Genomic DNA, 25,808 nt, shown 5'->3' on the forward strand with positions numbered 1-25,808 from the left:
GCTATATCAGGTTATGGACCGATTTCAACCATTCTTGGCACAGTAGTTAGAAATCATAGCAAAACACCTCATGCAAAATTCCATCTAAATCCGATAAGAATTGTATTGGAGAAGTACAGGCCAGACATTACCGCCATACTGGAAGAACGAGGGCTTGAGAAGGGCCAAACGGCGACGCCCTATATATTATAGCTGCTATGACAAAAGCCATGAATTTGGCTGCGGATTTGTGATTAGTAGGAGACTGAAACACTTTGTCTCCAGGTTTACTCCGGTGGATGAGGGGCTAGGCACCATCCGCATAAAGGCCAAATTCTTCAACTTCAGCCTTATTGGCGCCCATACCCTGACGGACAAACAGACCAAGGATATTTTCTACGACCGCCTAGAAAGAGAATATGACCGCCGTCCCGCCCATGATGGTAAAATCGCTGTAGGAGATTTAAATGCGAAAATATGCAGGGAAAATATAAAGTTTTTTTTTTCAAAAGCGACACTAGAAAAGTAGACCGATAGGGACAGCAAATGACGCCATATTTTTTGCCGCTCTTTTGACATTTCTCTTCAGTAAGGTTTGCCATTTCATGGAAAGGATGAAAAAATATTCGAGCCAACAACGAGTCGAAATTATTAAAATTTACTACCGAAATTCAGAGTCAGTGGCCTCAACGATAAGAGCACTACCTCCAAAGCTCATTTCTGGCTGAATGACTTCGTTATTAAGCAAAATATGCTTTACTGGTCAGACAGCAATCCACATGAGTCGTCATTATATCCCGAAAAAATTACGGTTTGGTGCGGTTTGTTGGCCGGCGGCGTCATTGGGCCGGAATTGGAGGACATGTGGTTCGAACAGGACGACCCAACAAGCCACACAGCGAATGTCACAATCAATGTATTGGAAACCAAATTTGGAGAAAGTGTTATCTCACGAAATATTGGGTTGCCCAAAAAGTAATTGCGGATTTTTTAAAAGAAAGTAAATGCATTTTTAATAAAACTTAGAATGAACTTTAATCAAATATACTTTTTTTACACTTTTTTTCTAAAGCAAGCTAAAAGTTACAGCTGATAACTGACAGAAGAAAGAATGCAATTACAGAGTCACAAGCTGTGAAAAAATTTGTCAACGCCGACTATATGAAAAATCCGCAATTACTTTCTGGGCAACCCATAGTTCAATCGATTGGCCGCCTTGTTCATGCGATTTGACGCCGTTAGACTATTTCCTGTGGCGCTACGTCAAGTCTATGGTCTATGCCAATAAGCCAGCGACAATTGATGAACTTCGTACAAATATCGAACGTGAAATTGCAGCAGTATTGGCTGATTTATGTTTGAAAGCCGTAGAAAATTGGGTTCAGCACCGTCGAAAATTGGGTGGTGTCCATGCAAAAGAATCGAGTTCCATATATATGGCATCGTACGTACTTTCATTAGAATAAAGAATTTCATTGAGATCCAAAATCGTTTTTGTTTTATTAAAAAAAAAAAAAAAAAAATCTTTTGTAGTGCTCTTATTGAAGACCCCTGTATTTAGCTCAACAGTTGGAAAATTAAACCTACATGAAGAAATTTCCGATAATGGATTGAGACTTATAGACTTCGTCGCGGCAAATAACATGGCGGTCAGCAGTACCAGATTCTAACATCGAATGATACACATGGCTGTCACCCTATCAAAACAATTGAAACCAAATCATGTTGTGATAGATAGAATGCATTCAAACAGCGTTGTTAGATGTACGATCGATTCGAGGGGCGAACGTCGATTATAATCCGAATATTTTTTTATTGCAGCAAAGTTTCGCACCCATCTTAGTGTGGCGAGAATGGTATAAATGGTCGGCTGACAATTGCCTGAAGAAAGTACTACCTGTCCCGATAGCATTGACGCGCAATGGCAAACTATTGCTCACTATATGGAAAAGCCGCAACATCCATGCTTCGATACCAAAAGCTTTCTCCAAGGAATCCATGCACCCATTTTTTGGCCAAAAGTAGAAAAGGAGTTTTAACATATTTTTGGTTTAATTCAAAGTTAAAGTTGTGTGCATTTAAAAAATCACTATAGATCAATTATAACCAAGAAAAGAATAGAAAATCTGGTAACATATACAGTTAGTGTGCTGATGATAAGGAGAGAAAATTTTTCCCAGCTTTTGCTATACGCTGATGGTGGCCATGAGTATGCCGCAGAACCAATCCCTGATGATGGTACAGAATGTGTACCATATCGACAGAGCGAGTTCCACATAGCAGTAACCTGGCTGAGCAACAACAACAAGGCAGCAGGAGCCGACGGTTTGCCGGCTGAACTTTTAAGAGCTGAGGCGACACTCTGATAAGGCGTATGCATCAGCTCGTCTCAGAAATCTGGCTAGAAGAACGCATACCTGATAATTGGATAATTGCCAACAGGAGCCTATGGTTTGCCGGCTGAACTGAGGCGACACTGATAAGGCGTATGCATCAGCTCGTCGCAGCAATCTGGCTAGAAGAACACATACCCGATAATTGGAACCCCAGCAATCTACGCCAACTACAGAGGAATAATTCTCCTCCCTATCCCATACAAGATACTATCGAGCATACTGTGTGAAAGATTAATGTAATCAAGTGATCCAAAAAAAAAATTAGGCCCTATCAATGTGGCTTTGCAAATGCAAATTTGCCCATGAACCTTCCGTTAAGGAACTGCGGAAAACTTCTCACATATCAATGAGTGCTGTCCGATTTAAGTTTAAGCTCAATAATAAGGGACCTTCTTTTTATAGCCGAGTCTGAATGGCGTACCGCAGTGCAACACTTCCTGTCACAGAGAACACACTCAAAACAAAGAACACACAGACGTTTGTATCGTCAGATTCACATACTAGAGGGTAAAAGTAATTAAACATCCTGTTTTGTCACATTTTATCATTTGCCTAACTGATACCAAATTTGTACACAGCCTCGGACATTTTCGACGTTCGCAACAGTTATCTTTTTTACTCCTTTTTTCACCAATAACATTCTGATCAACTACACCAAAGCATTCAACAGTATTTCCTTATTTGCAACTATGACTTTTTGTTTTCCATTTACATTTACAATCTCAACTGACCTACACTAATAAAAAGTATTTGTGCAAAATTTGAAGCGCCTAGATTTACTCCTTTGAAAGTTAGCGTGCTTTTGATAGACGGACGGACGGACACGGCGTTATGGGGTCTTAGACGAATATTTCGAGGTGTTACAAACGCAATGATGACATTAGTATACCTCCATCCTATGGTAGAGAGTATAATGATATGAAATGCTCATGTAGTCAGAATGAATGAAAAATCTCCGCAAATAAGTCTTTTGAAGGCGACCATAATAGAACACGGAAAAGGTGAAGATCAAAACTCCAATGGAGTGACAATAGTAGAGAAAGATTTCTCGAAACTGGGTAGCGGAGATTGTAGAAGAAGCGCAGAAGATCGAGGCACTTAGAAATCCATTCTACGTTCGCCTAGAGGAATAATTGTTCTGTTATGGCCAACAGAGTAAGGAAGATCGGATTAGGCGGCAGAGCACTAACAAGTAAGACCGCGTTGAATTACCTCAGTTATATGAACAATCTTTTCAAAGGCAGATAAGACGATTTATAGTAGGAGAGGTGTGCGTTACTCGTTCGAAAATTAGCGCCCTTTTGACAGGCGGTCAAGAATATTTAAACTTTGTGGGGTCTTAGACCAACTTATACTGGAGTTTGTAAAAAACTAATACGCCTAATTCCAATAAATTGACCTGTATTTCCCAGACAACTATCGCATTATTTGCTGCTTCACTCATACCGATTACAGCCACAACCGCTACAAAGATATGTCGACGAAGAAGAGCCTGCTGGCACATTCCACCACATCCAGTGATAACAGCTTTGTTAGACTCCATTTTAAGTTCATTGAACTTTTTGAGATTTTTGACAGGTGTTATTAGACTCATACGAATGACCAGCAGCAACCAGACTCAGAAACGAATGACTAACATAAACCAAAGGAAAATGTCTAACTGCACACATTTAAACATAGTCTCTCCCTCACCTAACACACATACATCTACACGAGTGCATATCAAAGCATTCATATTGCCAAGGATGCTTTGGCTGGCAACATTCTGGCATGCAGTACAAATGCGACCAGTATGACTTATGTACTTGTAAGCCTGCCATTATTGGTGTTCAGGGAGTAGGCCCAGGTTGTGCTATGAGAATTGTGGTGCCGTGCAGTGCGGTCACAATTACACTTTGCAGACGGTCGATAAATTTTTAATTAGTCGGTTTCATTCAAGTGGCTTTTTCTTCTCAACTCTCGAACAAACATTCGATTTCTAAATGGAATACCTAAAGAGTCCTTAAACACGCCGGTATAGCATAGGCTGGTCCTGATGCCTATCCTGATGCTGCTGATGCTGCTGTTGCTTATGTTACTACAAATGCATCGTTGTTCTGCTTTTGCATTCTCAATTGCACGGAAAATATATTTGGAGTGGTTTTTGGTATACCTTTTACTTGCTCCAACAAGGATATCGATTATGGCCATTGTCAAAAGAGCTTAGGGGGGAAGGTGGTGGTGCTGAAGGACTTATTTTGAAAAGGCTGTTGCCAATGTGGTTAATTGAAACCATCTGAATGTGTGTGGAATTGTCAACCACATAATACATATTTTAATAATGGATGTAGTCCACATCATTTGGATTTGGGTGGGAGCGGGCAATAACATATGGGGTTAGCATTTTCACACAATAAGGTTTTAATCCTTGGAATGATAATAAATACCTTTTAATATTGATTTAGTTGAAATGGGCACATAAGCTGATTGGGGATATGGGAAAACTGATTGTCGATAAATAAATGACTTAAATTGTCATATGTAGAATATTTTCAATGAGGAGACTAAAAAGCGCTAAGTTCGATCGGGCAGGTTGTCTAGGAAGATGGAACGGCGTATGGGGAAAAAGTGTAATGCATCATTATTATATTCTTTTAGATTTTTTTTATAAATATACCAGCTGAACCCGGCCCGCTCCCCAGACACTTAAAATATATCAGACACGGAAAAATATATCAGCATCGAGCTCTACTCTCAAATACCATTTATTTAAACCTCATATTGCCATTGGTTTAAGGGGAATTTATGGGATGAAGTGTCCTTAAAGCAATGGCCCCAACAATTGGTTATGAAATTAGTTTTCCAATCACAAATACCATTCATAATTTTTACCATGGTCGGTAAATTTGTACTCTTTGAGGTACTCCCAAATACCTTTATTTGAGCCCCATATGGGAAAGGGGGCTCAAATAAATTTTGTGCTCTACTCCCCAATACCTGTCATTTGACACCCAGAAGCTCTTAGCCCTAAAAATTATCAGCATAGTGAAATACTCTCAAATATCATTTTTTGAATCCCACATTGCCATTGGTCTAAAAATTGGATATTAAATTCGTTTTCTAATCTTAAATACCTTTCATTTAAGAGGTATGCAGCAATGTGGCCATTGTTGCATTGAAGGGCGGCCCCCCAAACACTTGGTCCCACATTTGGATATCAGATTCGTATTTTACACTCAAATAGCTTTTATTTAAGCCCCATATTGCCATGGTCAGTAAATAAGTCATGTTTGGGGGTGTTTTGGGGCAGGAGTGGACCCCCAGAAACTTGGATCGACAATTGGATATCAGATACGTCTTCTAATCTTAAATATCTTTCATTTAAGTCCCATATTGTCGTGATTGGTCTATATATATTTTGTAGGTTTTAGGGGTGGGGCGGCCCCCCCAGGTACCCCATCCGAAATTTGGATACCAAATTTTTGTTTTTAGGTTACTATAAGCACACAAAATTTCGCTTAAATTGCACTACCCATCTCCGAGATCTGGCGTTTCTCAAAATTATGGTAAGGGGGAGGGACCGCTCCCCCTTCAGATATCAAAAAATGTAGTACCCTAATTTCATCACGGGATCATTATGTGAAAATTTCAAGAAAAACGGTTCAGCCGTTTTGAGTCTATAAGGAACAGATAAACAAACAAACAAACAAACTGACAAACAAACACAAATTGATTTTTATATCCTCCACCATAGGATGGGGTGGGTATAAAAAGTCGAACTAGCCATGTCCGTCCGTCTGTCTGTCGAAAGAACGCTAACTTTTGAAGGAGTAGAGCTAGCCGCTTGAAATTTTATACAAATACTTCTTATTAGTCTAGGTCGGTTGGTACTGTAAATGGGCTAAATCGGTCCATGTTTTGATATAGCTGCCATATAAACCGATCTTGGGTCTTGACTTCATGAGCCTCTAGAGGGCGCAATTCTCGCCCGATTTGACTGAAATTTCGCACATAGTGTTTTGACCTCACTTCCAACAACTGTGCTAAGTATGGTTTAAATCGGTCTATAACCTAATATAGTCGTCATATAAACCGATCTTGGGTCTTGACTTCTTGAGCCTCTAGAGGGCGCAATTCTTATCCGATTGGGTGAAATTTTGCACGATGTGTTTTGATATCACTTCCAACAACTGTGCTAAGTATGGTCCGAATCGTTCTATAACCTGATATAGCTGCCATATAAACCGATCTTGGGGCTTGACTTCTTGAGCCTCTAGAGGGCGCAATTCTCGTCCGATTTAACGGAAATTTTGCACGTAGTGCTTTGGTATCACTTCCAATCGGTACAAAACCTGACATAGCTGCCATATAAACCGATCTTGGGTCTTGACTTCTTGAGCCTCTAGAGAGCGCAATTCTCATCCGATTTGGGACTAATTTTGTACAGCGGCTCCTCCCATGGTCTTCAACATATGTGTGCAATATGGTCAGAATCGATCTATAGTTTGATACAGCTCCGATCTCCCGATTTCGCTTCTTGAGCCCCGAATCGGACTATAACTTGATATAGCTGCTCCTTCGTCCTTATTCATTATACTTTGTTTGCCTAAACCCAAATACTGCGCAAAGAACTCGACAGATGCGACCACGGTGGAGGGTATATAAGATTCGGCCCAGCCGAACTTAGCACGCTCTTACTTGTTATATATAAGATGTGAATGAATTAACAAAAAAAAATTAATACATTTTGCTTGCTCTCTCGCACCCTCCCGCTCTCTTCTGCTAGCAAATCAAGTAAGCGAACGACTTGCTCTAACAATTTTTGCAAATTTGGTACGAAATTTTGAGTACGCGAACACACTTATTGTCAGCGGTATTGTCACTTATTTCAATTCCCCTCTACCAGTCTGACATTCACAATAAGAGCTTTAATCCAATTTCAAAGAATTAGCAAAGGTATGTCATTTGTGCATATATTGTTCCACTCATACACAAGACTTAAATTGTAATCATTTATGCAAGACTTTATTGTTCAGCGGAAATATGTGTATAGAAGAGAGGTGAGCAAGGAGATAGTGATGATCCTTTAAAATTCTTTGGGGATTTTTAAGCATTTATGTTTTGATGCCACAAAACGACAAAGACGGGTGGGTAGGTACGAAAATGCTAAATTACATTCATAATCAAATAGGTGAACAATGCCAACAATGCATGCATTCTTGCATGCCTTCATCCATTCATTTATCCGTCGTCGTTTATTTGCTATGTGTATGAATGGCAACAGGGAATCGTGGCGGATGGGCGTTATGCTTAGAGCGACAATCCTATATTTACAGAGAAGCGTTTGCAATTAAGCATTTGTCAGCAGGTATTGCGTTTGGGGACAGTGAAAGAAACGGTATGGTATAGAACTCTTTATAAGCGAACTGGAGAATAAACAGTCAAATCCACTAAGGTAACAACAAACAGGTTTCGTTGTATTGGGTTGCCCAAAAAGTAATTGCGGATTTTTCAATTTTTTTTTTTACAGTTTGTGACTCTGTAATTGCATTCTTTCTTCTGTCAGTTATCAGCTGTTACTTATAGCTTGCTTTAGAAAAAAGTGTAAAAAAAGTATATTTGATTAAAGTTCATTCTAAGTTTTATTAAAAATGCATTTACTTTCTTTTAAAAAATCCGCAATTACTTTTTGACAAAGGAAATGCTCCAACGTCTCATCATCTTCCCCTCATGCCCTACACATGGTATAACTTGCGGCACTGATTTTACATAAGTGAACTCGTAGTCCTATGTGTCTCAATACCCCACGATAACAATAGCTATACTGACCTCTTCTTGCTTCCTTTCAGTAATATCCTTGTCTTTTCACGATCCGGATTCCCCCATAGGATTTTCGCCGTCCCACCGACAGATTCGCTGTTCCACAATGTTGCATTCGTCGCCCACTCCCTTAACTCGGACTGCGTCGACCCGAAAGGTTTCGGGTTAATCAAAGTTTATTGACGGCAGTCCTCTGGCCTTCAACGCCAAATCGTCTACCCTTTCATTTCCCCCTTACTCCCTTATGGTTCGGCACCCAAACGATGCGGATTTTCCCATCCTCAGAGAAGGCGTTAATCTCCTTCTTACACTGTAAGACTATTCTTGACCATACCGTACTGGTTGTTATTATTATTATTACTGTCCGTAAAGATGTTCACACTCGACGTCCCCGGATTAGCATCACACCACTTCACGCATTCCGTGATCGCCCGGATCTCCGCCTGCTGGACCGTATTATGGTCAGGCAGTCTAAAACAGATCTCAGTCCCTGGGTTCTCAATGTAAACCCCAGACCCACTCTGTCCTCCAGCTTTTATCTATCCGTGTATCATGATCTTCCAGATGGCGATACTAGGGTTCCGTCAATCCAAGACTGTGCCGATGGCAGCAGTGCCTCGCACTCGACTTCAAGGTTCATCTCAGATATCCGATCGGAAATCTCTTTCCTTCCTTCCAGATTTCCAATCTTCGCCTCGATTTTACCGCGATGGTATGAGCTGCTCCCTTCTTCAATCCATTCCTCCATCTCCTTAAGTTTCATAGCCGCAGTGGATGCCTCACACTTAATCTGTATGTCAATTGGTCGGATTTCTAGAATAATCTCCAGTTCCCTAGTGGGCGTGGTCCTCATCGCTCTGCCTATGCCAAGACAACAGGTTCAGAGAACCTCCAAGCGTTGCACTTTTTCTCCATAGCAACTTATCCACTGGTTCCTAAGCATATGGTTTATCCAGTCTCTAAGGACAGGATCCATCCGGTACTGGTCTAAGGATTTTGATCAGTGTGTCGGTCCGCACATTGTTAAAAGCCCCCTCGATGTCAGTGCATACCGCCAAGGGGTAAGTTTTTGCATCGATGGATTCCTCTATTTTATGCACAATCTCATGCAGGACAGGCTCCACCGACCATCCCTTAACATAGGCATGCTGTTTATATTTGAGCAGTTCGCTGGATGTCCTAGTCTTTACAATGGTGTCCACAATACGTTCCATGGTTTTCAGTAGAAAGGACGAGCGCATAACCTGCCTTGCCGGGATTGCGTATAAACACCACCCTTGCCTCCTGCCAGGCTTTCGGAGTATACGCAAATGAAGTAAAATAAAATGAAATATAGTCCGATGTTGGTCAAACTTGGTTCAGATATCGCGTGGCCTAGTCCAGCTTATTATTAAAAAATCGGATAATGGGTGTATGGAAAAATGGTGCGATCTAGATCATCTCCAGCTCGGATAACTCACTACTTCATATTTCGGCGAAACCTGGTAATTGATGAGGCTTTTATGTTCTTAAGATCCGAAATCAGACAGATCGGTTTATATTACAGCTATATCGAAACATGGTCTGATGTAGACCATTTTAGGTAAGGTTTAAATAGCAGTCTGCCATCAGACTAACTCAGATGTTTCGTCCATTGTGATGCCACAGGAACAGAAGAACTAAGATGCCTTCTAGTCCCTACCGTTGAACCAGATGAATCCAGATCGCTTTAAAAAGCCCAACAACTTACGAACGTTCACATCCGCTAAATCCGACAGGTTCTCAAAGAAATGAGAACCTAAAATGGAACTCCTTCTGACTGCTATTGCGGAACACACACACAGAAAGTGTTCTATAGTCTCTTCTTCTTCGATGTCCTTACAGCTTCAACAAAAGTAGTTGCTGGCATCCTTCAGTATGTCAACATTAGATAGTGACCTGTCATGACGGACACAATGACTGAGACGTCTGTTCTAGCCAATGACAGCAAAGCAGTAGACCTCTTCAAGTCTAGATTAGGCCACATAGTTTTGGATTGCTCTCAGCCCCCTCTTTGTGACCATCTATCACTCGTTGCCCTTCGGGCCTGGTCCTGAAAACATAGCTTACATGTCGCTCGAGGCATACACACAGATTCCAGTATCCCTGGTATGTGTAGGGAAGTTCCTAGTCTCGCAAGTTCATCCGCTTTACAATACCCTGGGATATCTCTGTGGCCCAGCACCCAGAACAGGTGAATTTTGAACTGTTCAGCCATCACGTTGAGAGATCTACGACAGTCGAGGGCAGTTTTTGTTTTCAGAAATACATTCTCCATGGATTTAATGGCTGCCTCGCTGTCTGAGAAGATATTTATGCCAATCGTCATTATGACATTGTATCATAGCCATTCCACCTTCCTAATTGCAAGGATCTCTGCTTGTTAAACACAGGAGTGGTCGGGTAACCTTTTCGATATGACCAGTTCTAGATCTTTAGAGTACACCCCAAAGCCCACCTGGTCATCCAGTTTGAAACCATCCGTATAGAAGTCTATATAACTTCTGTTACCAGGCATATCGTAGTTCCAATGGGTTCTATCAGCAATAGTGGTACACTACTTTTTATCAAAAGGCGGCTCAAGTAGGGTGTCGGATATTGTATCAAGGATAACACAGTCTCCGTAGCCGTCACATGACCAATGAGAAAACTCCCTTCTACTCTCAATAACTCTTATTTAAACCCCACGGTGCAATGGTCAATAAAAGTTCTGTTTAGGAGTGTGATGGACACCCAAAGACTTGGCCCTAAAAGTAAAAGTCAATTTTGAGCTCTACTCCCTAAAACCTTTCATTAAAGATCCATATTGCCATAGTCGGTAAATATGTCCAATTTGAGGCGTTTTTTTGAGGGTGGGGTGATCCACAAAACACTAAGTCCCACAATAGGATATCAGATTCGTTTTCTACTCTCAAATACCTTTAATTTAATACCCATATTGTATTGATTGGTCTATAAATCCGATAGGCGGGTTTTGTGGGTGGGCGGCCCTCCTAGGCACCCCCCCCCCCCCCCAGATTTTGCTACCAAATTTTTGTTCTTAGGTTACTGTAGGTTAGGCTAGATTGAAAAGAGGGTGCAGATATTAATCCGCCTCATGCCACTATGGACATTCACCTAAGCCTGTAATCGGCTTGTTGTGCGGTCTATTTGAGCCCCATATTTTGATGGTCAGTAAATAATTGCTGTTTGTGGAATGGGTAGACCCCCAGGGAATTTGTTCCGAAAGTAGGTATCAATTGGTATGGGTATCCCCTCCCCAACACCTTTCATTGGAGCCTCACATTGACATTGGAGGTAAATATGTCCGATTAAGGGGTGCTTGGGGGGAGGTGGCGATACCAAACACTTAGCCTTGAAAATAAATTAGTATCGTGACCTACTCTCAAATATCATTTATTTGGACCCTATATTACCAGTGGCCCCAAAATTGGATATCAAATTTGTTTTCAAATCTTAAGTACCTTTTATTTAAAAGTCAGTACATAAGTCCGGTTGGGTTTGGGCCCTAAAAACAATCAATATCGAGCTCCACTCTCTTGAAGACCCAAATTGTCATGGTGAGCAAATACGTCCTATATGGGGGTGGGACGTCCCCAAGACAGTTGGTGCCGAATGTTAATATCAGACTCCCAAATACCTTTCATTTGAGCCCCATATTTCCATAGTCGGAAAACATGTTCGCTTTGGAGGTATGTTTTGGGGAATGGGGAGACCACTCAGTGACTTCGCCTTGAAAATATATATCAGATTTGCGTTGTACTTTAAAATATCTTTTTTTTTTGAGCCCCATATTGCAATGGTCAGGAGGCAATGGTCTATGGGGCACTCCACCCCATGGATTGGGGTGGGGTGCCCCATAGACACTTTTTCCGGAATGTTGATATCGGATATCGTGCTTTACTTCCAGAGACCTTTCATTTGAGACCCATATTGCTATGGTCGTAAATTTGTCCTCTTAGGGGGGGGGGGGGGTTGGTTTGGGTGGGTAGGGGGTGGGGCGGCCCCCCTAGGTGACCCCAAAATTTTGATACAAAATTTTTGTGTTTAGGTTATTATGAGAGCACACAAAAATTATTTTAAATCGCCCCACTCATTTCCGAGATATGGCGTTTCTGAAAATTAGGGTAAGGGGGAGGGTCCGCTTCCCCCGATAAACCGATATTGGGTTTTGACTTCTTGAGCCTCTAGAGGGCGCAATTCTCGTCCAATTGAACTGAAATTTTGCACGTAGTGTTTTGGTAGCACTTGCAGCAACTGTGCTATGTATGATTCAAATCGGTCCATAACCTGATATAGCAGCCATATAAACCGATCTTGGGTCTTGACTTCTTAAGCCTCTATAGGGCGCAATTCTTGTCCAATTTAACTGAAATTTTGCACGTGGTGTTTTGGTAGCACTTGCAACAACTACGCTAAGTGTGGTTTTAATTGGTCCATGTTTTGATATAGCTGCCATATAAACCGATTTGGGGTCTTGACTTCTTGAACCTCTAGAGGGCGCAATTCTCATCCGATTTGGCAGAAATTTTGTACAACGGCTTCTCTCATGACCTTCAACATACGTGTCCAATATATAGTCTGAATCGATCAATAGCTTGATACAGCTCCCATATAAACCTATCTCCCGATTTTGCTTCTTGAGTCCGTACAAGGCGCAATTCTTATCCGAATGGACTGAAATATTACACAATGACTTGTACAATGTTCAGCATTCATTTATGGTCCAAATCGGACTATAACTTGATACAGCTCCAATAGCATAACAGTTCTTTTTCAATATTCTTTGTTTGCCTAAAAAGAGATACCGCGCATAGAACTCGACATATGCGATCAATGGTGGAGGGTATATAAGATTCGGCCCGGCCGAACTTAGCACGCTCTTACTTGTTATATATAAGAAGATATGTAGATGTTTAAGTAGATATCGGAATATGTGCCAATTTTCATCCCAATCGGTTCAGAGTTAGATGTAATATAACTCACATTTATTTGTTCCATTTGAAATGCGCTTTTTGTCTGTTATAACCAAAATTTTGCTGGAGATGTTTTATTTTCTTTGTATTCCCTCACTACAATTTCTCAGTGTATCCACTTGTTTTGAAAAAAAAAAAAAACTTACAGGACTTCTTCATTTAAACATCAACATTGGTGCTGGTGCTTATGCTGCTGTTGATGACAGTGAGAAGTCGCTTGAGATGACAATAGCTGGGAGCAGCAAGAGGATGAATGTTTGGATGCTGAGGCTGAAGTTGATGATTATGATGACGTGTACTGCGTCTGCAATGGATGGATGGATGGTTGGTTGAATAAAAATATGCCTCTACGGTAGGCTGTGCCTGTTGGATGTTGGCTGTTGTTAGCTGTTGGCGAAATCCAATGGCTGAGGTGAAAGGAAAAGTATGAATGACGAAAGTATAAAAACCACTTAAGGGTTCTTAACTTAATTATTAAATGAATAAAACATTTAAGGGTTGCCTGTCATGTGGGACACCAGGGAGCAACACTCTCTCCCACGCACACAAACATACCCGCTTAGGCCATGTGCCTACAGAACATGACTCACATATGTTATAACCAATATATAAGGGAACCCTTTAGCTCCTACTCCATTAAAGGAAACATTCTTATGTGTGTTAATAAAGGTGTTTTGTGACACATAATCCTTGTGAAAATCATTCAATAAATATGTTCTTGCTTGCTCTTTGGCAAAAGAACAAAAAAATGAAGGGCAACAATTTAAGCTCATTTTTTTATTATCCCATTGTCTATATGTACGTAAACGAGTGGGTGCAATTGTTTTTGGTATTTTTATACTCACCAAATGTAACGCCATTCGTCTGCTTCTCGTTATCCTTGTCTTTGTCCTTGTCCATTTTCTCGCCGCCCAATGGCTCCAGTTCGATGCCATCCATTGTGGCAACTTTGTAGTCTCGCTTTGACATGTTGCCACAACAAAAACCGCAACATAACATTTGACCAATTTTGAAACCAATTTTTCTGGTTGTAGCTGAGAAACTTTTTCAACAAACAAGCACGATATGTTTTTATGTCCTCCTTCTTCTTTAGCTTGGCTGGTGCTGGTGCTGTTGCTGCTATATCTACGCTTTGGGCTGTTGTTCCGTTTTTTTTTTTTTTGCTACTGAGTGACTGTCGGTGTGTCTGTCTACAAGAGCAGGGGCTAGGTAGTGATTGGTTTGTTTAAATTGCAACTAACCTTTGGTGTAGCTGCTCCGCTCTGCTCTAAGCCAAGTCAAGTCTTCTACTCTATTTGAAACAGTTAAGAATTTTACTGTGGTCCAAAAATTGTATGTTCCTTGGCCTTACAATGTTTTTTTTTTTGTCCTTATGGCCCTGTGGGGAATAGGGAGCTGTGTTTTGTCCTTTTCTCTGTCTTTATTTGTTCTTTGTCGAGTCTTTTTGGTTTACCTGTCTGGATTTGTGTGGTTGGTTGTTGTTCGCTAATCTAAGTTTGTTCAGTGTAAAGTTTAAAACTACTCTCTATGTCTACTAACAGCTAAGGGGTGTAAATGATATATTCGTATATAAATTTCGGTTTGGTTTCGGCCAAATACTAGGTAATAGGCTTAAAAGGTGCAAAATTGGTCCAAGATCTGCAAAGAAAAGGAAAGGAACATCGTTTTTTAAGTTGAGTTAAAAATTTAGCAAAATTTTTAAATATGAGATTTAAAATAATGATCGAGCAAACAGAGACTTTTGAATATGGAAATAATTGTTTGTGTCTTTTTATGCCCACCACTATTTGATGTGGGGGAGGGTATACTAAAATCAAAAATACTGTTTGTTACTTTTCCAAGTAGCGATCCTTGTCCTACCATATGTCCTTCCGTTGGTCCTTTTGTCTGTCTATGCTTTCACTTGTCTATCCGTTTGTCTGTCCGTCCGCCGTTTGTTTGTCCATTCATTTGTATGCCCGTCTGTCCGAAGGGTTCTTTGTTCGTAAGTTCATCTTGAAGGACTAACGCTATCTACCCCAAAGCTGCCGAATTTTGAGAGGACTCCCAGCTCTTACTATTTTAAATTTTTTTTTTAAAATTTGAAAAAAATTAAAACAAAATATTTTTTTTTTTTAAGTTTCTAAGCAGCTGTTCTTTTATAACAAATACCAGTAAGGAAAGGCAAAAGTCGGACGGTGCCGACTTTATAATACCCTACACCTACCCTATAGGTACAAAGTGGGAGCTATGTCTAATTCTGAAACAATTTTGATGGACCTCGCCGGATGTTTTCAGATGGGTTGTTAAACAATCCGTATCACAGTTCGAGCAAATATGTTCCAACTACAATATAATAACTACGGTTCACAAATGACAACGTAATTGCAAATTACCCAAAATTTGACGAACATATATATGAGAGCTATATTTAATTCTAGACTTCTCAGATAATGTGGTACTCGTAGAGAAAAGCATTGTGCAAAATTTTGGTAAGATTGGTCAAAAAATGCGATTGCAATGGCTCTAGAAGTGAAAATCGGGCGATATACATATATGACAGCTATATCTAAATATGAACCAATTTCTATGAAATTCATCTATAATGTCGAGAGTCAAGAGAAAATCATTCCTGCCATATTTCGAGAGAATCGATAAACAATATTACTGCAAATCGGACGAGCTTATATATGGGAGCTATGTCCAATTCTGAACCGATTTCGAGCAAACTCTTTAGACATTCTGGATGTCATCGAGGAAAGCGTTGTACAAACTTTTGCCAAGATTGGTCAATAAATGCGCTTGCAGTGGCTCTAGGAGTGAAAATCGGGCGATATATATATATGAGAGCTATGTCTAAACCTGAACCGATTTTCACGAAATTCACCAGGAATGTCGAGGGTCAAGAGAAAATGCTTCCTTCCAAATTTCAAGAGAATCGGTAAACAAATTGCATTATTACAGCAAATCGGACGAACATATATATAGGAGCTATATCCAAATCTGAACCGATTGCTATGAAAATCACCTGCAATGTTATGAGTCATAAGAAAATCCTTCCTGCCAAATTTCGAGAGTATCGGTTAACAAATGACCATTTTATTGCAGTATTACTGCAAATCGGACGAACATATATATAGGAGCTATATCCAGATCTGAACCGATTTTTTCCAATTTTAATAGGCTTCGTCTCTAGGCCGAAAAACATGCCTGTACCAAATTTGAAGACTATCGGATGAAAACTGCGACCTGTAGTTTGTACACAAATTAACATGGACAGACGGACGGACAGACAGACAGACAGACGGACATAGCTAAATCGAATCAGAAAGTTATTCTAAATCGATCGGTATACTTATCAATGGGTCTATCTCTCTTCCTTTTAGGTGTTACAAACTAATTCACTAAGTTATAATACCCTGTACCACAGTAGTGGAGTAGGGTATCACAAGCAAAAGCGTGCAAGTTCGGTCGGACCGAATCTTGAGAACCCACCACCATGGATTCTGCAAAAAATTTATAAAAAATAAATTTAGTTGAAGGGCATAAGAAGGAGCTCAAGAAGTCAAATCGGGAGATCGGTTTATATGGGGGCTATATCAGGCTATAGACGGATTTGTTCATAACAGAACACTATATGCAATATTTCGGACAAAAATTGTGGCTTATAAGGGCTCAAGAAGTTCAATCGGGAGATCGGTTTATATGGGGGCTATATCAGGTTATAGACTGATTCAAACCGTACTTAGCACAGTTGTTGGAAGTCATAACCGAACACTATATGCAGCCAAATCGGACAAAATCTGCGGCTTCCAGGGGCTTAAGAAATAAAATCGGGAGGTCGGTTGCCAACTCGGAACCGATATGGCCCGTTGGCAATCCCGAACGACCTACATCAATATTAAGTATCTGTGTAAAATTTCATGCGGCTTGCTTTACGCGTGGGAAAACTAGGCTGTTACTGAAGAGAAGTAAGAAGGAGGTCAGTATAGCTTTCGGTATCATAACGAGAAACATAGGACTACGAGCTCACTTATGGAAAATCGATGATGCAAGTGATAGCATGTGTAGGGCATGCGGGGAAGATGATGAGACGTTGCATTTCCTGTCATTGCCCGACTTTCGCGTCTAACAGAAACCGGCACTTAGGTGGGGACACAATACCAGACATGGACCAACTTAGGGGAGTGGCATGGAAAACAATTAAGGATTTTGTTAGCAGCATGGAATTGATTTTCTTTTTCGAGGTTACTTTTTATTTAGTATAGCTGAACCGGGCCCGCTCTGCTGCGTCTTCTTTTACTTTATATAGAACAAAATTATCCTTTGAATATTTATTTTCGATAAAAAAAAGAGCATTTAGTGCCTTTATCTGAATTCCATATGATCTTTATTGGATTATGAATTCCCTCGGGGGTTTAATGCAATTCTAAAAAGACTTTAATTCCGTCCGATATTATCATGATATCCGATTTAGGAGTGTTAACTGGGGTGAGGTGGTCCCCTAGACACTTGGCCATGAAAGGTGAAAGGAAAGAGCGGTGCCCCAAATATATGGTCCCACAGTTGGATATTCGTATTCAACTCCCAAATTGTCTTGGCGAGCAATTACGTCCTATTTGGGGGTTTTTATGGTGTTGGGACGTCCCCTAAACAGTTGGTCCCGAATGTTGATATCAAATTCGTGGTCTACTCCCAAATACCGTTCATTTGAGCCCCATATTTCCATAGTCGGCAAACATGACCGGGATGCGGCGGCCACACAGTGACTCGGCCTTGAAAATATTATGGGTTGCCCAAAAAGTAATTGCGGATTTTTTAAAAGAAAGTAAATTCATTTTTAATAAAACTTAGAATGAACTTTAATCAAATATACTTTTTTTACACTTTTTTTCTAAAGCAAGCTAAAAGTAACAGCTGATAACTGACAGAAGAAAGAATGCAATTACAGAGTCACAAGCCGTTGAAAAAGTTTGTCAACGCCGACTATATGAAAAATCCGCAATTACTTTTTGGGCAACCCTATATATCAGATTCGTGTCCTACTTTAAAATACCACTTATTTGAGCCCCAAATTGCAATAGGATGGGGTGGCCCCTTAGAAACTTTTTCCCGAATATTGATATCAGATTCGTGCTTAACTCCCAAAGACCTTTCATTTGAGCCCCATATTGATATGGACGTAAATTTGTCCTCTTTGGGGCATGTTTTTGCGGAGGGGCGGCCCTCCACACACTTGGTCCCACATTTGGATATCAGATTCGTATTTTACACTCAATCATCTTTTATTGCCATGGTCAGTAAATAATTCATGTTTGGGAGGTGTTTTGGGAAGGGGTGGACCCCCAGAAACTTGGTTCCACATTTGGATATCAAATTCGTATTCAACTCGTCATTCATTCATTTGAGTCCCATATTGCCATGGTGGGTAAATATGTCCGATTTAGGGTTGTTTTGAGGGTTGGGGTGGTCCCCCAAACACTTGGTCCGACAATTGGTTATCAGATGCATTTTCTAATCTTAAATACCTTTCATTTTAGTCCCATATTATCGTGATTGGTCTATATATATATTTTGTAGGTTTTGGGAAATTTGGATACCAAATTTTTTTACTTTTTTACTTTATGGGCAACCCAATATAAGAGAGCACACAAAATTTCGCTTAAATCGCACCACCCATATCCGAGATCTGGCGTTTCTGAAAATTAGATTAAGGGGGAGGGTCCGCTCCCCCTTCAGATATAAAATAAATGTAGTACCCTATTTTCGCCACGGGATCATTATGCACCATCTGTGATTATTTCAAGAAAATCGGTTCAGCCGTTTTTGAATCTATAAGGAACACACAAACAAACAAACACAAATTGATTTTTATATATAAGATTTAGAGCGCACAATAAGCCGATTACTGGCTTAGGTGTATATCCATAGTGGCATGGGGCGGATAAACATTTTCAACCTAACCATCTTTTTTCGTTCGACAGCTATTATGATTTCCACAGGCGAACGTCATGTCCGTCTGCATGGCTAGATCGACTTAGAATGACAAGATGTTCAAGAATATACGAGGGCTGCTATACAAGTTTCTGGTCTTATACTGCAAATACAATTTTTTTTCATCAAGAATGGTTTTACTGTTTTTCAAAGTACCCTACCACGATTTATACACTCCTGTCTTGGGAGCATTGTGGTGTACCACTCAGAATTGACATGCTACGTTGCTCAAGCGGAACTGTCGCCACAAGACTACTTTTGCCGATGTAAACGGGCAACCATTTGCTTCGTAAAGCTTCTTCCACAAACAACTATGATTGGATTTGGCTCGCCTTGGAAGACCCACACGGTCGATTGTTGTTTTATTTCGGACTCATACGCATAGATGATAGATTCGCCCACTGTGACGATCTTGTAAATGTATTTTGAAGCTGGCGATCGTATATTTTCAACTTTTCTTGGCACTAATCGAGACGACCCTTTGTTTGAGCGATTATCAAATTCTGCGGAATCCAACGAAAACAAACCTGTTATTCGGCAAGGTGTTTATGCAATATCGAATGTATGCTGGTGGTAGAAATACCCAAGGATGTCCCCATCTCACGGTATGCCACATGCCACGGTCTTGAATTATAAGTACACGCACGGCATCAATTATCTCTGGTACAACGGCTGTTTTCGAACGACTATACGACTAAATTCATTAAACCAGATTTTTACAGTGCTTTATTCAAAATAGTTTATTAAATTTTTTTGTCAAATTAATTTTTCCAAATCACTGTCATCAGCACAAACAATGATCGCACATCAAAACGTTACGAGTTCGATTATGCTAGAAAATGTCAAACTTTCCAATGGAAATGTCAGATAGCACCTGGCAACACTTGGCGTTGCCTATTCCAGAAACTGATATATCAGCCCTCGTATATACTTTATGGGAGTCTCAGATCAATATTTCGAAGTGTTACAAGCGGAATGACTAGTTTAATAATCCCTACCCCCAGGGTGATGGATATACAAACTTTCAAAGATTTGTTTTGTGTATTGATTCCCCAGACTTTGAAAATGTATCCTTAGAAGGTCGTCGCCATCAATTGAAAGTTTATGTTGCTAAAGAGTTTTCTATGAATGTAAATTGCGTACCCAATTTCTTTACCAAACTTGGTACTATTCAATCTTGCTTCTTTCTCAATAACAAATAACAAAACTTCCCGACCCTTAACAACTTTTTTAAACAAAACCTTCTTAGATAAGCAGAACGAGGAGCTGTAACAGAAAACAAAGTTTGTTAAACATCACAAAGGAAATGAAAAAAGAATGACGACGGCTACCATGAAAAACAATTCTCAAGTGGACTTCTAAGAATTTAAGAACATTAAAACATTCACCATTTATACCTGATGGATAGCAAGCAGCAACTTTTGAAAATCGTCTCCTTTTGTAGTACCACCAACTTTGGGGCTGTATTAGAGCATGGAACTCAAACCAAAAAAGACTGTCTCAGGCCAAAAGCAGCAATTGGTCTCTTGGCTTTCAGACACTTTTGTGGCCGGTGACTATTCATGTGTATGTGTGAGTCTCTCTGTTTCCCCACACTAATGGCAATAACAATATTGTGGCGGCATTTATGGCGCAAATGGCCCCTTTAGAATACAAATCGCTGAAAACGCCAAGCCCCACAAGCACTTTCTCACTCTTTTTTGTTTGTAGGGAAAAACAAAAAAAAACATAAGTTGTCTAAAAAGGATTTCCGTACGCTTGACTTTAAATACCAATGGAGAAGAAAAAATAATAAAAAAAAAAATATATTCAAATAAAGAATGGCAATAACAACACCAACAACAACAATAAGCCAATAATAAAAACATAAAAATGCATGCGCTGCAAGACAAACAATTCAAGCTGCGGTCGACTGTTACACTGGTAGTCCGAAAGCAGTCAGAAGGAAACTTGACAAGGCTAACAAGTTATTGCACAAAAAAAAAACTCAGGGGAAAGCACAGTGATGTTGGAAAATTAGGTTTTAGCAGAAAACTTAATGGAAATTTTGTCTTTAGAGATTACCAGTAAGGAAAGGCAAAAGTCGGGCTGTGCCCACGTTAAAATACCCCTACGCAAATCCCTGTATCAAATTTCGCGCAAAGCAAATATATTCAAAATGTAATAAGTACGGTTGACGAGGAAAGCGTTGTACAAAATTTTGGGAAGATTGATCAATTAATGCGTTTGCAGTGGGTCTAGGAGTGAAAATCGGCCGATATATATATATGTATATATATATATATATATGTATATATATATATATATATATGTATATATATATATATATATATATATATATATATATCTGAACAGATTTTTATCAAATTCACCAGTAATATCGAGAGTCAGAAGAAAATTCTTCTCAACAAATTTCAAGAGAATCAGTCAACAAATGACCATTTTATTGCTGTATTACTGCAAATCGGACTAACATATATATGGGAGCTATATCTAAATCTGAACCGATTTCTATGAAATTCACCAGTAATATCGAGAGTCATAAGAAAATCCTTCCTGTCGAATTTTCGAGAGAATCGGTTTACAAAGGGCCATTTTATTACTGTATTACTCCAAATCGAACGAACATATATATGGGAGCTATATCCAAATCTGAACCGATTTTTATCAAATTCACCAGGTATATTGAGAGTCAGAAGAAAATTCTTCCCAACAAATTTCAAAAGAATCGGTCAACAAATGACTATTTTACTGCTGTATTACAAGAAATCGAACGAACATATATATGAGAGCTATATCTAAATCTGAACCGATTTCTATAAAATTCACCAGTAATATCGAGAGTCATAAGAAAATCCTTCCTGTCGAATTTCGAGAGAATCGGTTAACAAATGACAATTTTATTGCTGTATTACTGCAAATCGGACTAACATATATATGGGAGCTATATCCAAATCTGAACCGATATCTATGAAATTCACCAGCAATTTTGAGAGTCATAAGAAAATCCTTCCTGCCAATTTTCGAGAGAATCGGTTGACAAATGACCATTTTGTTGCTGTATTACTCCAAATCGGACGAACATATATATGGGAGCTATATCCAAATCTGAACCGATTTTTATCAAATTCACCCGGTATATTGAGAGTCAGAAGAAAATTCTTCCCAGCAAATTTCAAAAGAATCGGTAAACAAATGACTATTTTACTGCTGTATTACAAGAAATCGAACGAACATATATATGAGAGCTATATCTAAATCTGATCCGATTTCTATGAAATTCACCAGTAATATCGAGAGTCATAAGAAAATCCTTCCTGTCGAATTTCGAGAGAATCGGTTAGTAAATGACTATTTTATTGAATTATTACTGCAAATCAGACGAACATATATATGGAAGCTATATCCAAAACTGAACCGATTTTTTATACCCACCACCGACGGATGGGGGTATATTCATTTTGTCATTCCGTTTGCAACACATCGAAATACCCATTTCCGACCCTATAAAGTATATATATTCTTGATCAGCGTAAAAATCTAAGACGATCTAGACATGTCCGTCCGTCTGTCCGTCTGTCTGTTGAAATCACGCTACAGTCTTCAAAAATAAAGATATTGAGCTGAAACTTTGCACAGATTCTTTTTTTATCCATAAGCAGGTTAAGTTCGAAGATGGGCTATATCGGACTATATCTTGATATAGCCCCCATATAGACCGATCCGTCGATTTAGGGTCTTAGGCCAATAAAAGCCACATTTATTATCCGATTTTGCTGAAATTTGGAACAGTGAGTTTTCTTAGGCCCTTCGACATTTTTTGTTAATATGGCTCAGTGAGTTGTGTTAGGCCCTTCGACATTCTCCGTTAATATGGCTTAGATCGGTCCAGATTTAGATATAGCTGCCATATAGACCGATCCTTCAATTTAGGGTCTTAGGCCCATAAAAGCCACATTTATTATCAGATTTTGCTGAAATTTGGAACAGTGAGTTTTCTTAGGCCCTTCGACATTTTTTGTTAATATGGCTCAGATCGGTTCAGATTTGGATATACCTGCCATATAGACCGATCCTTCAATTTAGGGTCTTAGGCCCAAAAAAGCCACATTCATTATCCGATTTTACTGAAATTCGGAACAGTGAGTTTTCTTAGGCCCTTCGACAGTTTCCGTTAATATGGCTCAGATCGGTTCAGATTTGGATATAGCTGCCATATAGACCGATCCTCCAATTGACCTCCAATTTAGGGTCTAAGGCCATAAAAGCCACTTTTATTATCCGATCTTGCTGAAATTTGGGACAGTGAGTTGTGTTAGCTCCTTCAACGTCCTTCGTCAATTTGGCCCAGATCGGTCCAGATTTCGATATAGCTGCCATATAGACCGATCATCCGATTTAGGGTGATAGGCCCTTAAAAGCTACATTTATTATCCGATTTTGCTGAAATTTGGGAAAGTGCGTTGTCTTACGCCCTTCGATATCCTCCGTTAATATGGCTCAGATCGGTTCAGATTTAGATATAGCTGCCATATAGACCGATCCTCCGATTTAGGGTCTTAGGCCCATAAAATCCATATTTATTATCCGATTTTGATGAAATTTGGGACAGTGAGTAGTCTTAGGCCCTTCGGTATTCTCCGTTAATATGGCTCAGATCGGTTCAGATTTAGATATAGCTGCCATATAGACCGATCCGCTGATTTAGGGTCTTAGGCCCATAAAATCCATATTTATTATCCGATTTTGATGAAATTTGGGACAGTGAGTTGTGTTAGGCCCTTCGACATCCTCCCTTAATATGGCTTAGATCGGTCCAGATTTAGATATAGCTGCCATATAGACCGATCCTTCAATTTAGGGTCTTAGGCCCATAAAAGCCACATTCATTATCCGATTTCGCTGAAATTTGGGACAGTGAGCTGTGTTACGCCCTACGACATCCTTAGTCAATTTGGCCCAGATCGGTCCAGATTTGGATATAGCTGCCATATAGACCGATCTCTCGGTTTTAGGTTTTGGGGCCATAAAAAGCGCATTTATTGTCCGATGTTGCTGAAATTTGGGACAAAGAGTTAAGTTAAGCCCCTCCACATATTTCTGCATTTTGGTCTAGATCGATCAAGATTTGCATATAGCTGCCATATAGACCGATCTCTCGATTTAAATTCTTGGCCCCAAAAAAGTCGCATTTTTAATCCGACTGCACTGAAATTTGACACACTGACTTATGTTATGCTTTTCGACATCCGTGTCGTATATAGTTCAGATCGGTTTATTTTTAGATATAACAACTAAAAAGACCAATATTTTGTTATACACAATTAAACAATGACTTGTACTTGTTTAATTTCATGTATATTTTGTCTTAGAAAAAATTTTGATGGAAATTTTGTGCTTGGAGAAAATTTTGTGGAAATTTTGTGTTGAGAGACAATTTCATGAAAATTTTTGCATCATAAGAAAAATTTCATAGAGAAAATTTCATGGAAATTTTGTTTCTGGGGAAAAATTCATGGAAATTCGTCCTTTAAAGAAAATTTTATGGATATTTTGTCTTTTGAGAAAATTTCATAAAAATTTTGTCTTTAGGGAAAATTTCTTAGAGAAAATGTAATGAAAATTTCAACATTAAAGAAAATGCCGTTGATTGAAGCGGACGTATTTTTATTTCGCTCCTCAAAGAAAAAAATATATAAATTTTCCGTATCTCGGAATTGGTACTACCTATTACGAAAAAAATTTTAAAACCTTTTGGAGTAGGCTAGAAATGGACTCCAAAGACTCAACATCTGCGGTGGTGGCGTCAGACCGCAGCATGTTGTCCTCCCCTCCCATAGGTGTGGGTGCCTTGGCACCTGTAGTCGAGAGTAATGCTTCAAGCGCACAACTAGTCAGACTAATTAATGAGGACGAGCCCGATAAACCAGAGGGATGCACAGTTCGTCCCCAGCCTTTAAGTAAAGGTGGTGTTTCTGACTCGGATTCAGACAGCGACGGTGCAATGAAACAGTCATCGCAGTGTAGAGGTAAGGGCATCGGGATGACGGCAGAAGTGAGCGATGGCTTTGCTAAGCTCACAAGCAGACCGAGAAAGCGATCCGGTGCACGACGAAGGAGACAGAGGAGTATAGACCGGCAGCGTAATAGGGCGAAAGTGCAGGATGCTGACATTCCAAGCACTTCTACGGAAGCTGGAAAAAGAATCAGATCTCCCGAAGAGCATAACACTGCTAAAATACAGTGTAAATATGAAGAAGAAAAAGAGCTCTCCGCTTTCATGTGCTCTAAGAAAACCAAGCCAGCCATCCATTGCAGGATGGCTGGCTACCCTACCTCCCTACCTCCGCAGGACACTCCAGACAGTGTCCTATGGAGGTAGACAAAGATGAAACAGGAACGAAAGAAGCGCGCACGGCCCCTGAGTCTTCATGGATGACTGTGACTTCCAATAGGAGACCACAGCCATCACGGAAGGTGAAGATGATCGCTGAGAATGGTAAGGAGCCGTCCTCTTACGCCAGAGTGGCAAGGAAGGACAACAGAGATGAGCTGACTTATGCAGTCATCAATATCGGCTATGCATCCGGTAGGATTTCACCAGATCATCGGTCCCAAGTGGAGGATCTGGTTAACGATCGGATTTTTGAACATGTCTGGAACTCTG

At 39.9% G+C, this 25,808-nt stretch overlaps 1 protein-coding gene across 8 annotated transcripts in view; it reads right to left on the reverse strand.

Moving 5' to 3' along the window:
- The window catches only part of LOC106090651 (endoplasmic reticulum aminopeptidase 2), a 246,542-nt gene that overhangs the window by 166,523 nt on the left and 54,211 nt on the right, over nt 1-25,808 (reverse strand). For 5 of the 8 annotated variants that reach the window (XM_059362265.1, XM_059362268.1, XM_059362262.1 and 2 more), the window contains exon 3: nt 14,014-14,806. The exons of 1 other annotated variant lie outside the window; for it this stretch is intronic. In XM_059362265.1, the coding sequence (XP_059218248.1) occupies nt 14,014-14,167 (154 nt within the window). In that variant the 5' untranslated portion in view covers nt 14,168-14,806. The remainder of the gene's footprint in view (nt 1-14,013; nt 14,807-25,808) is intronic. 2 more of the 8 variants (XM_059362266.1, XM_059362267.1) reach the window with 2 other exon arrangements.

This window comes from Stomoxys calcitrans, chromosome 2 (genome assembly GCF_963082655.1).
Source record: "Stomoxys calcitrans chromosome 2, idStoCalc2.1, whole genome shotgun sequence".
NCBI lineage: Eukaryota > Metazoa > Arthropoda > Insecta > Diptera > Muscidae > Stomoxys > Stomoxys calcitrans.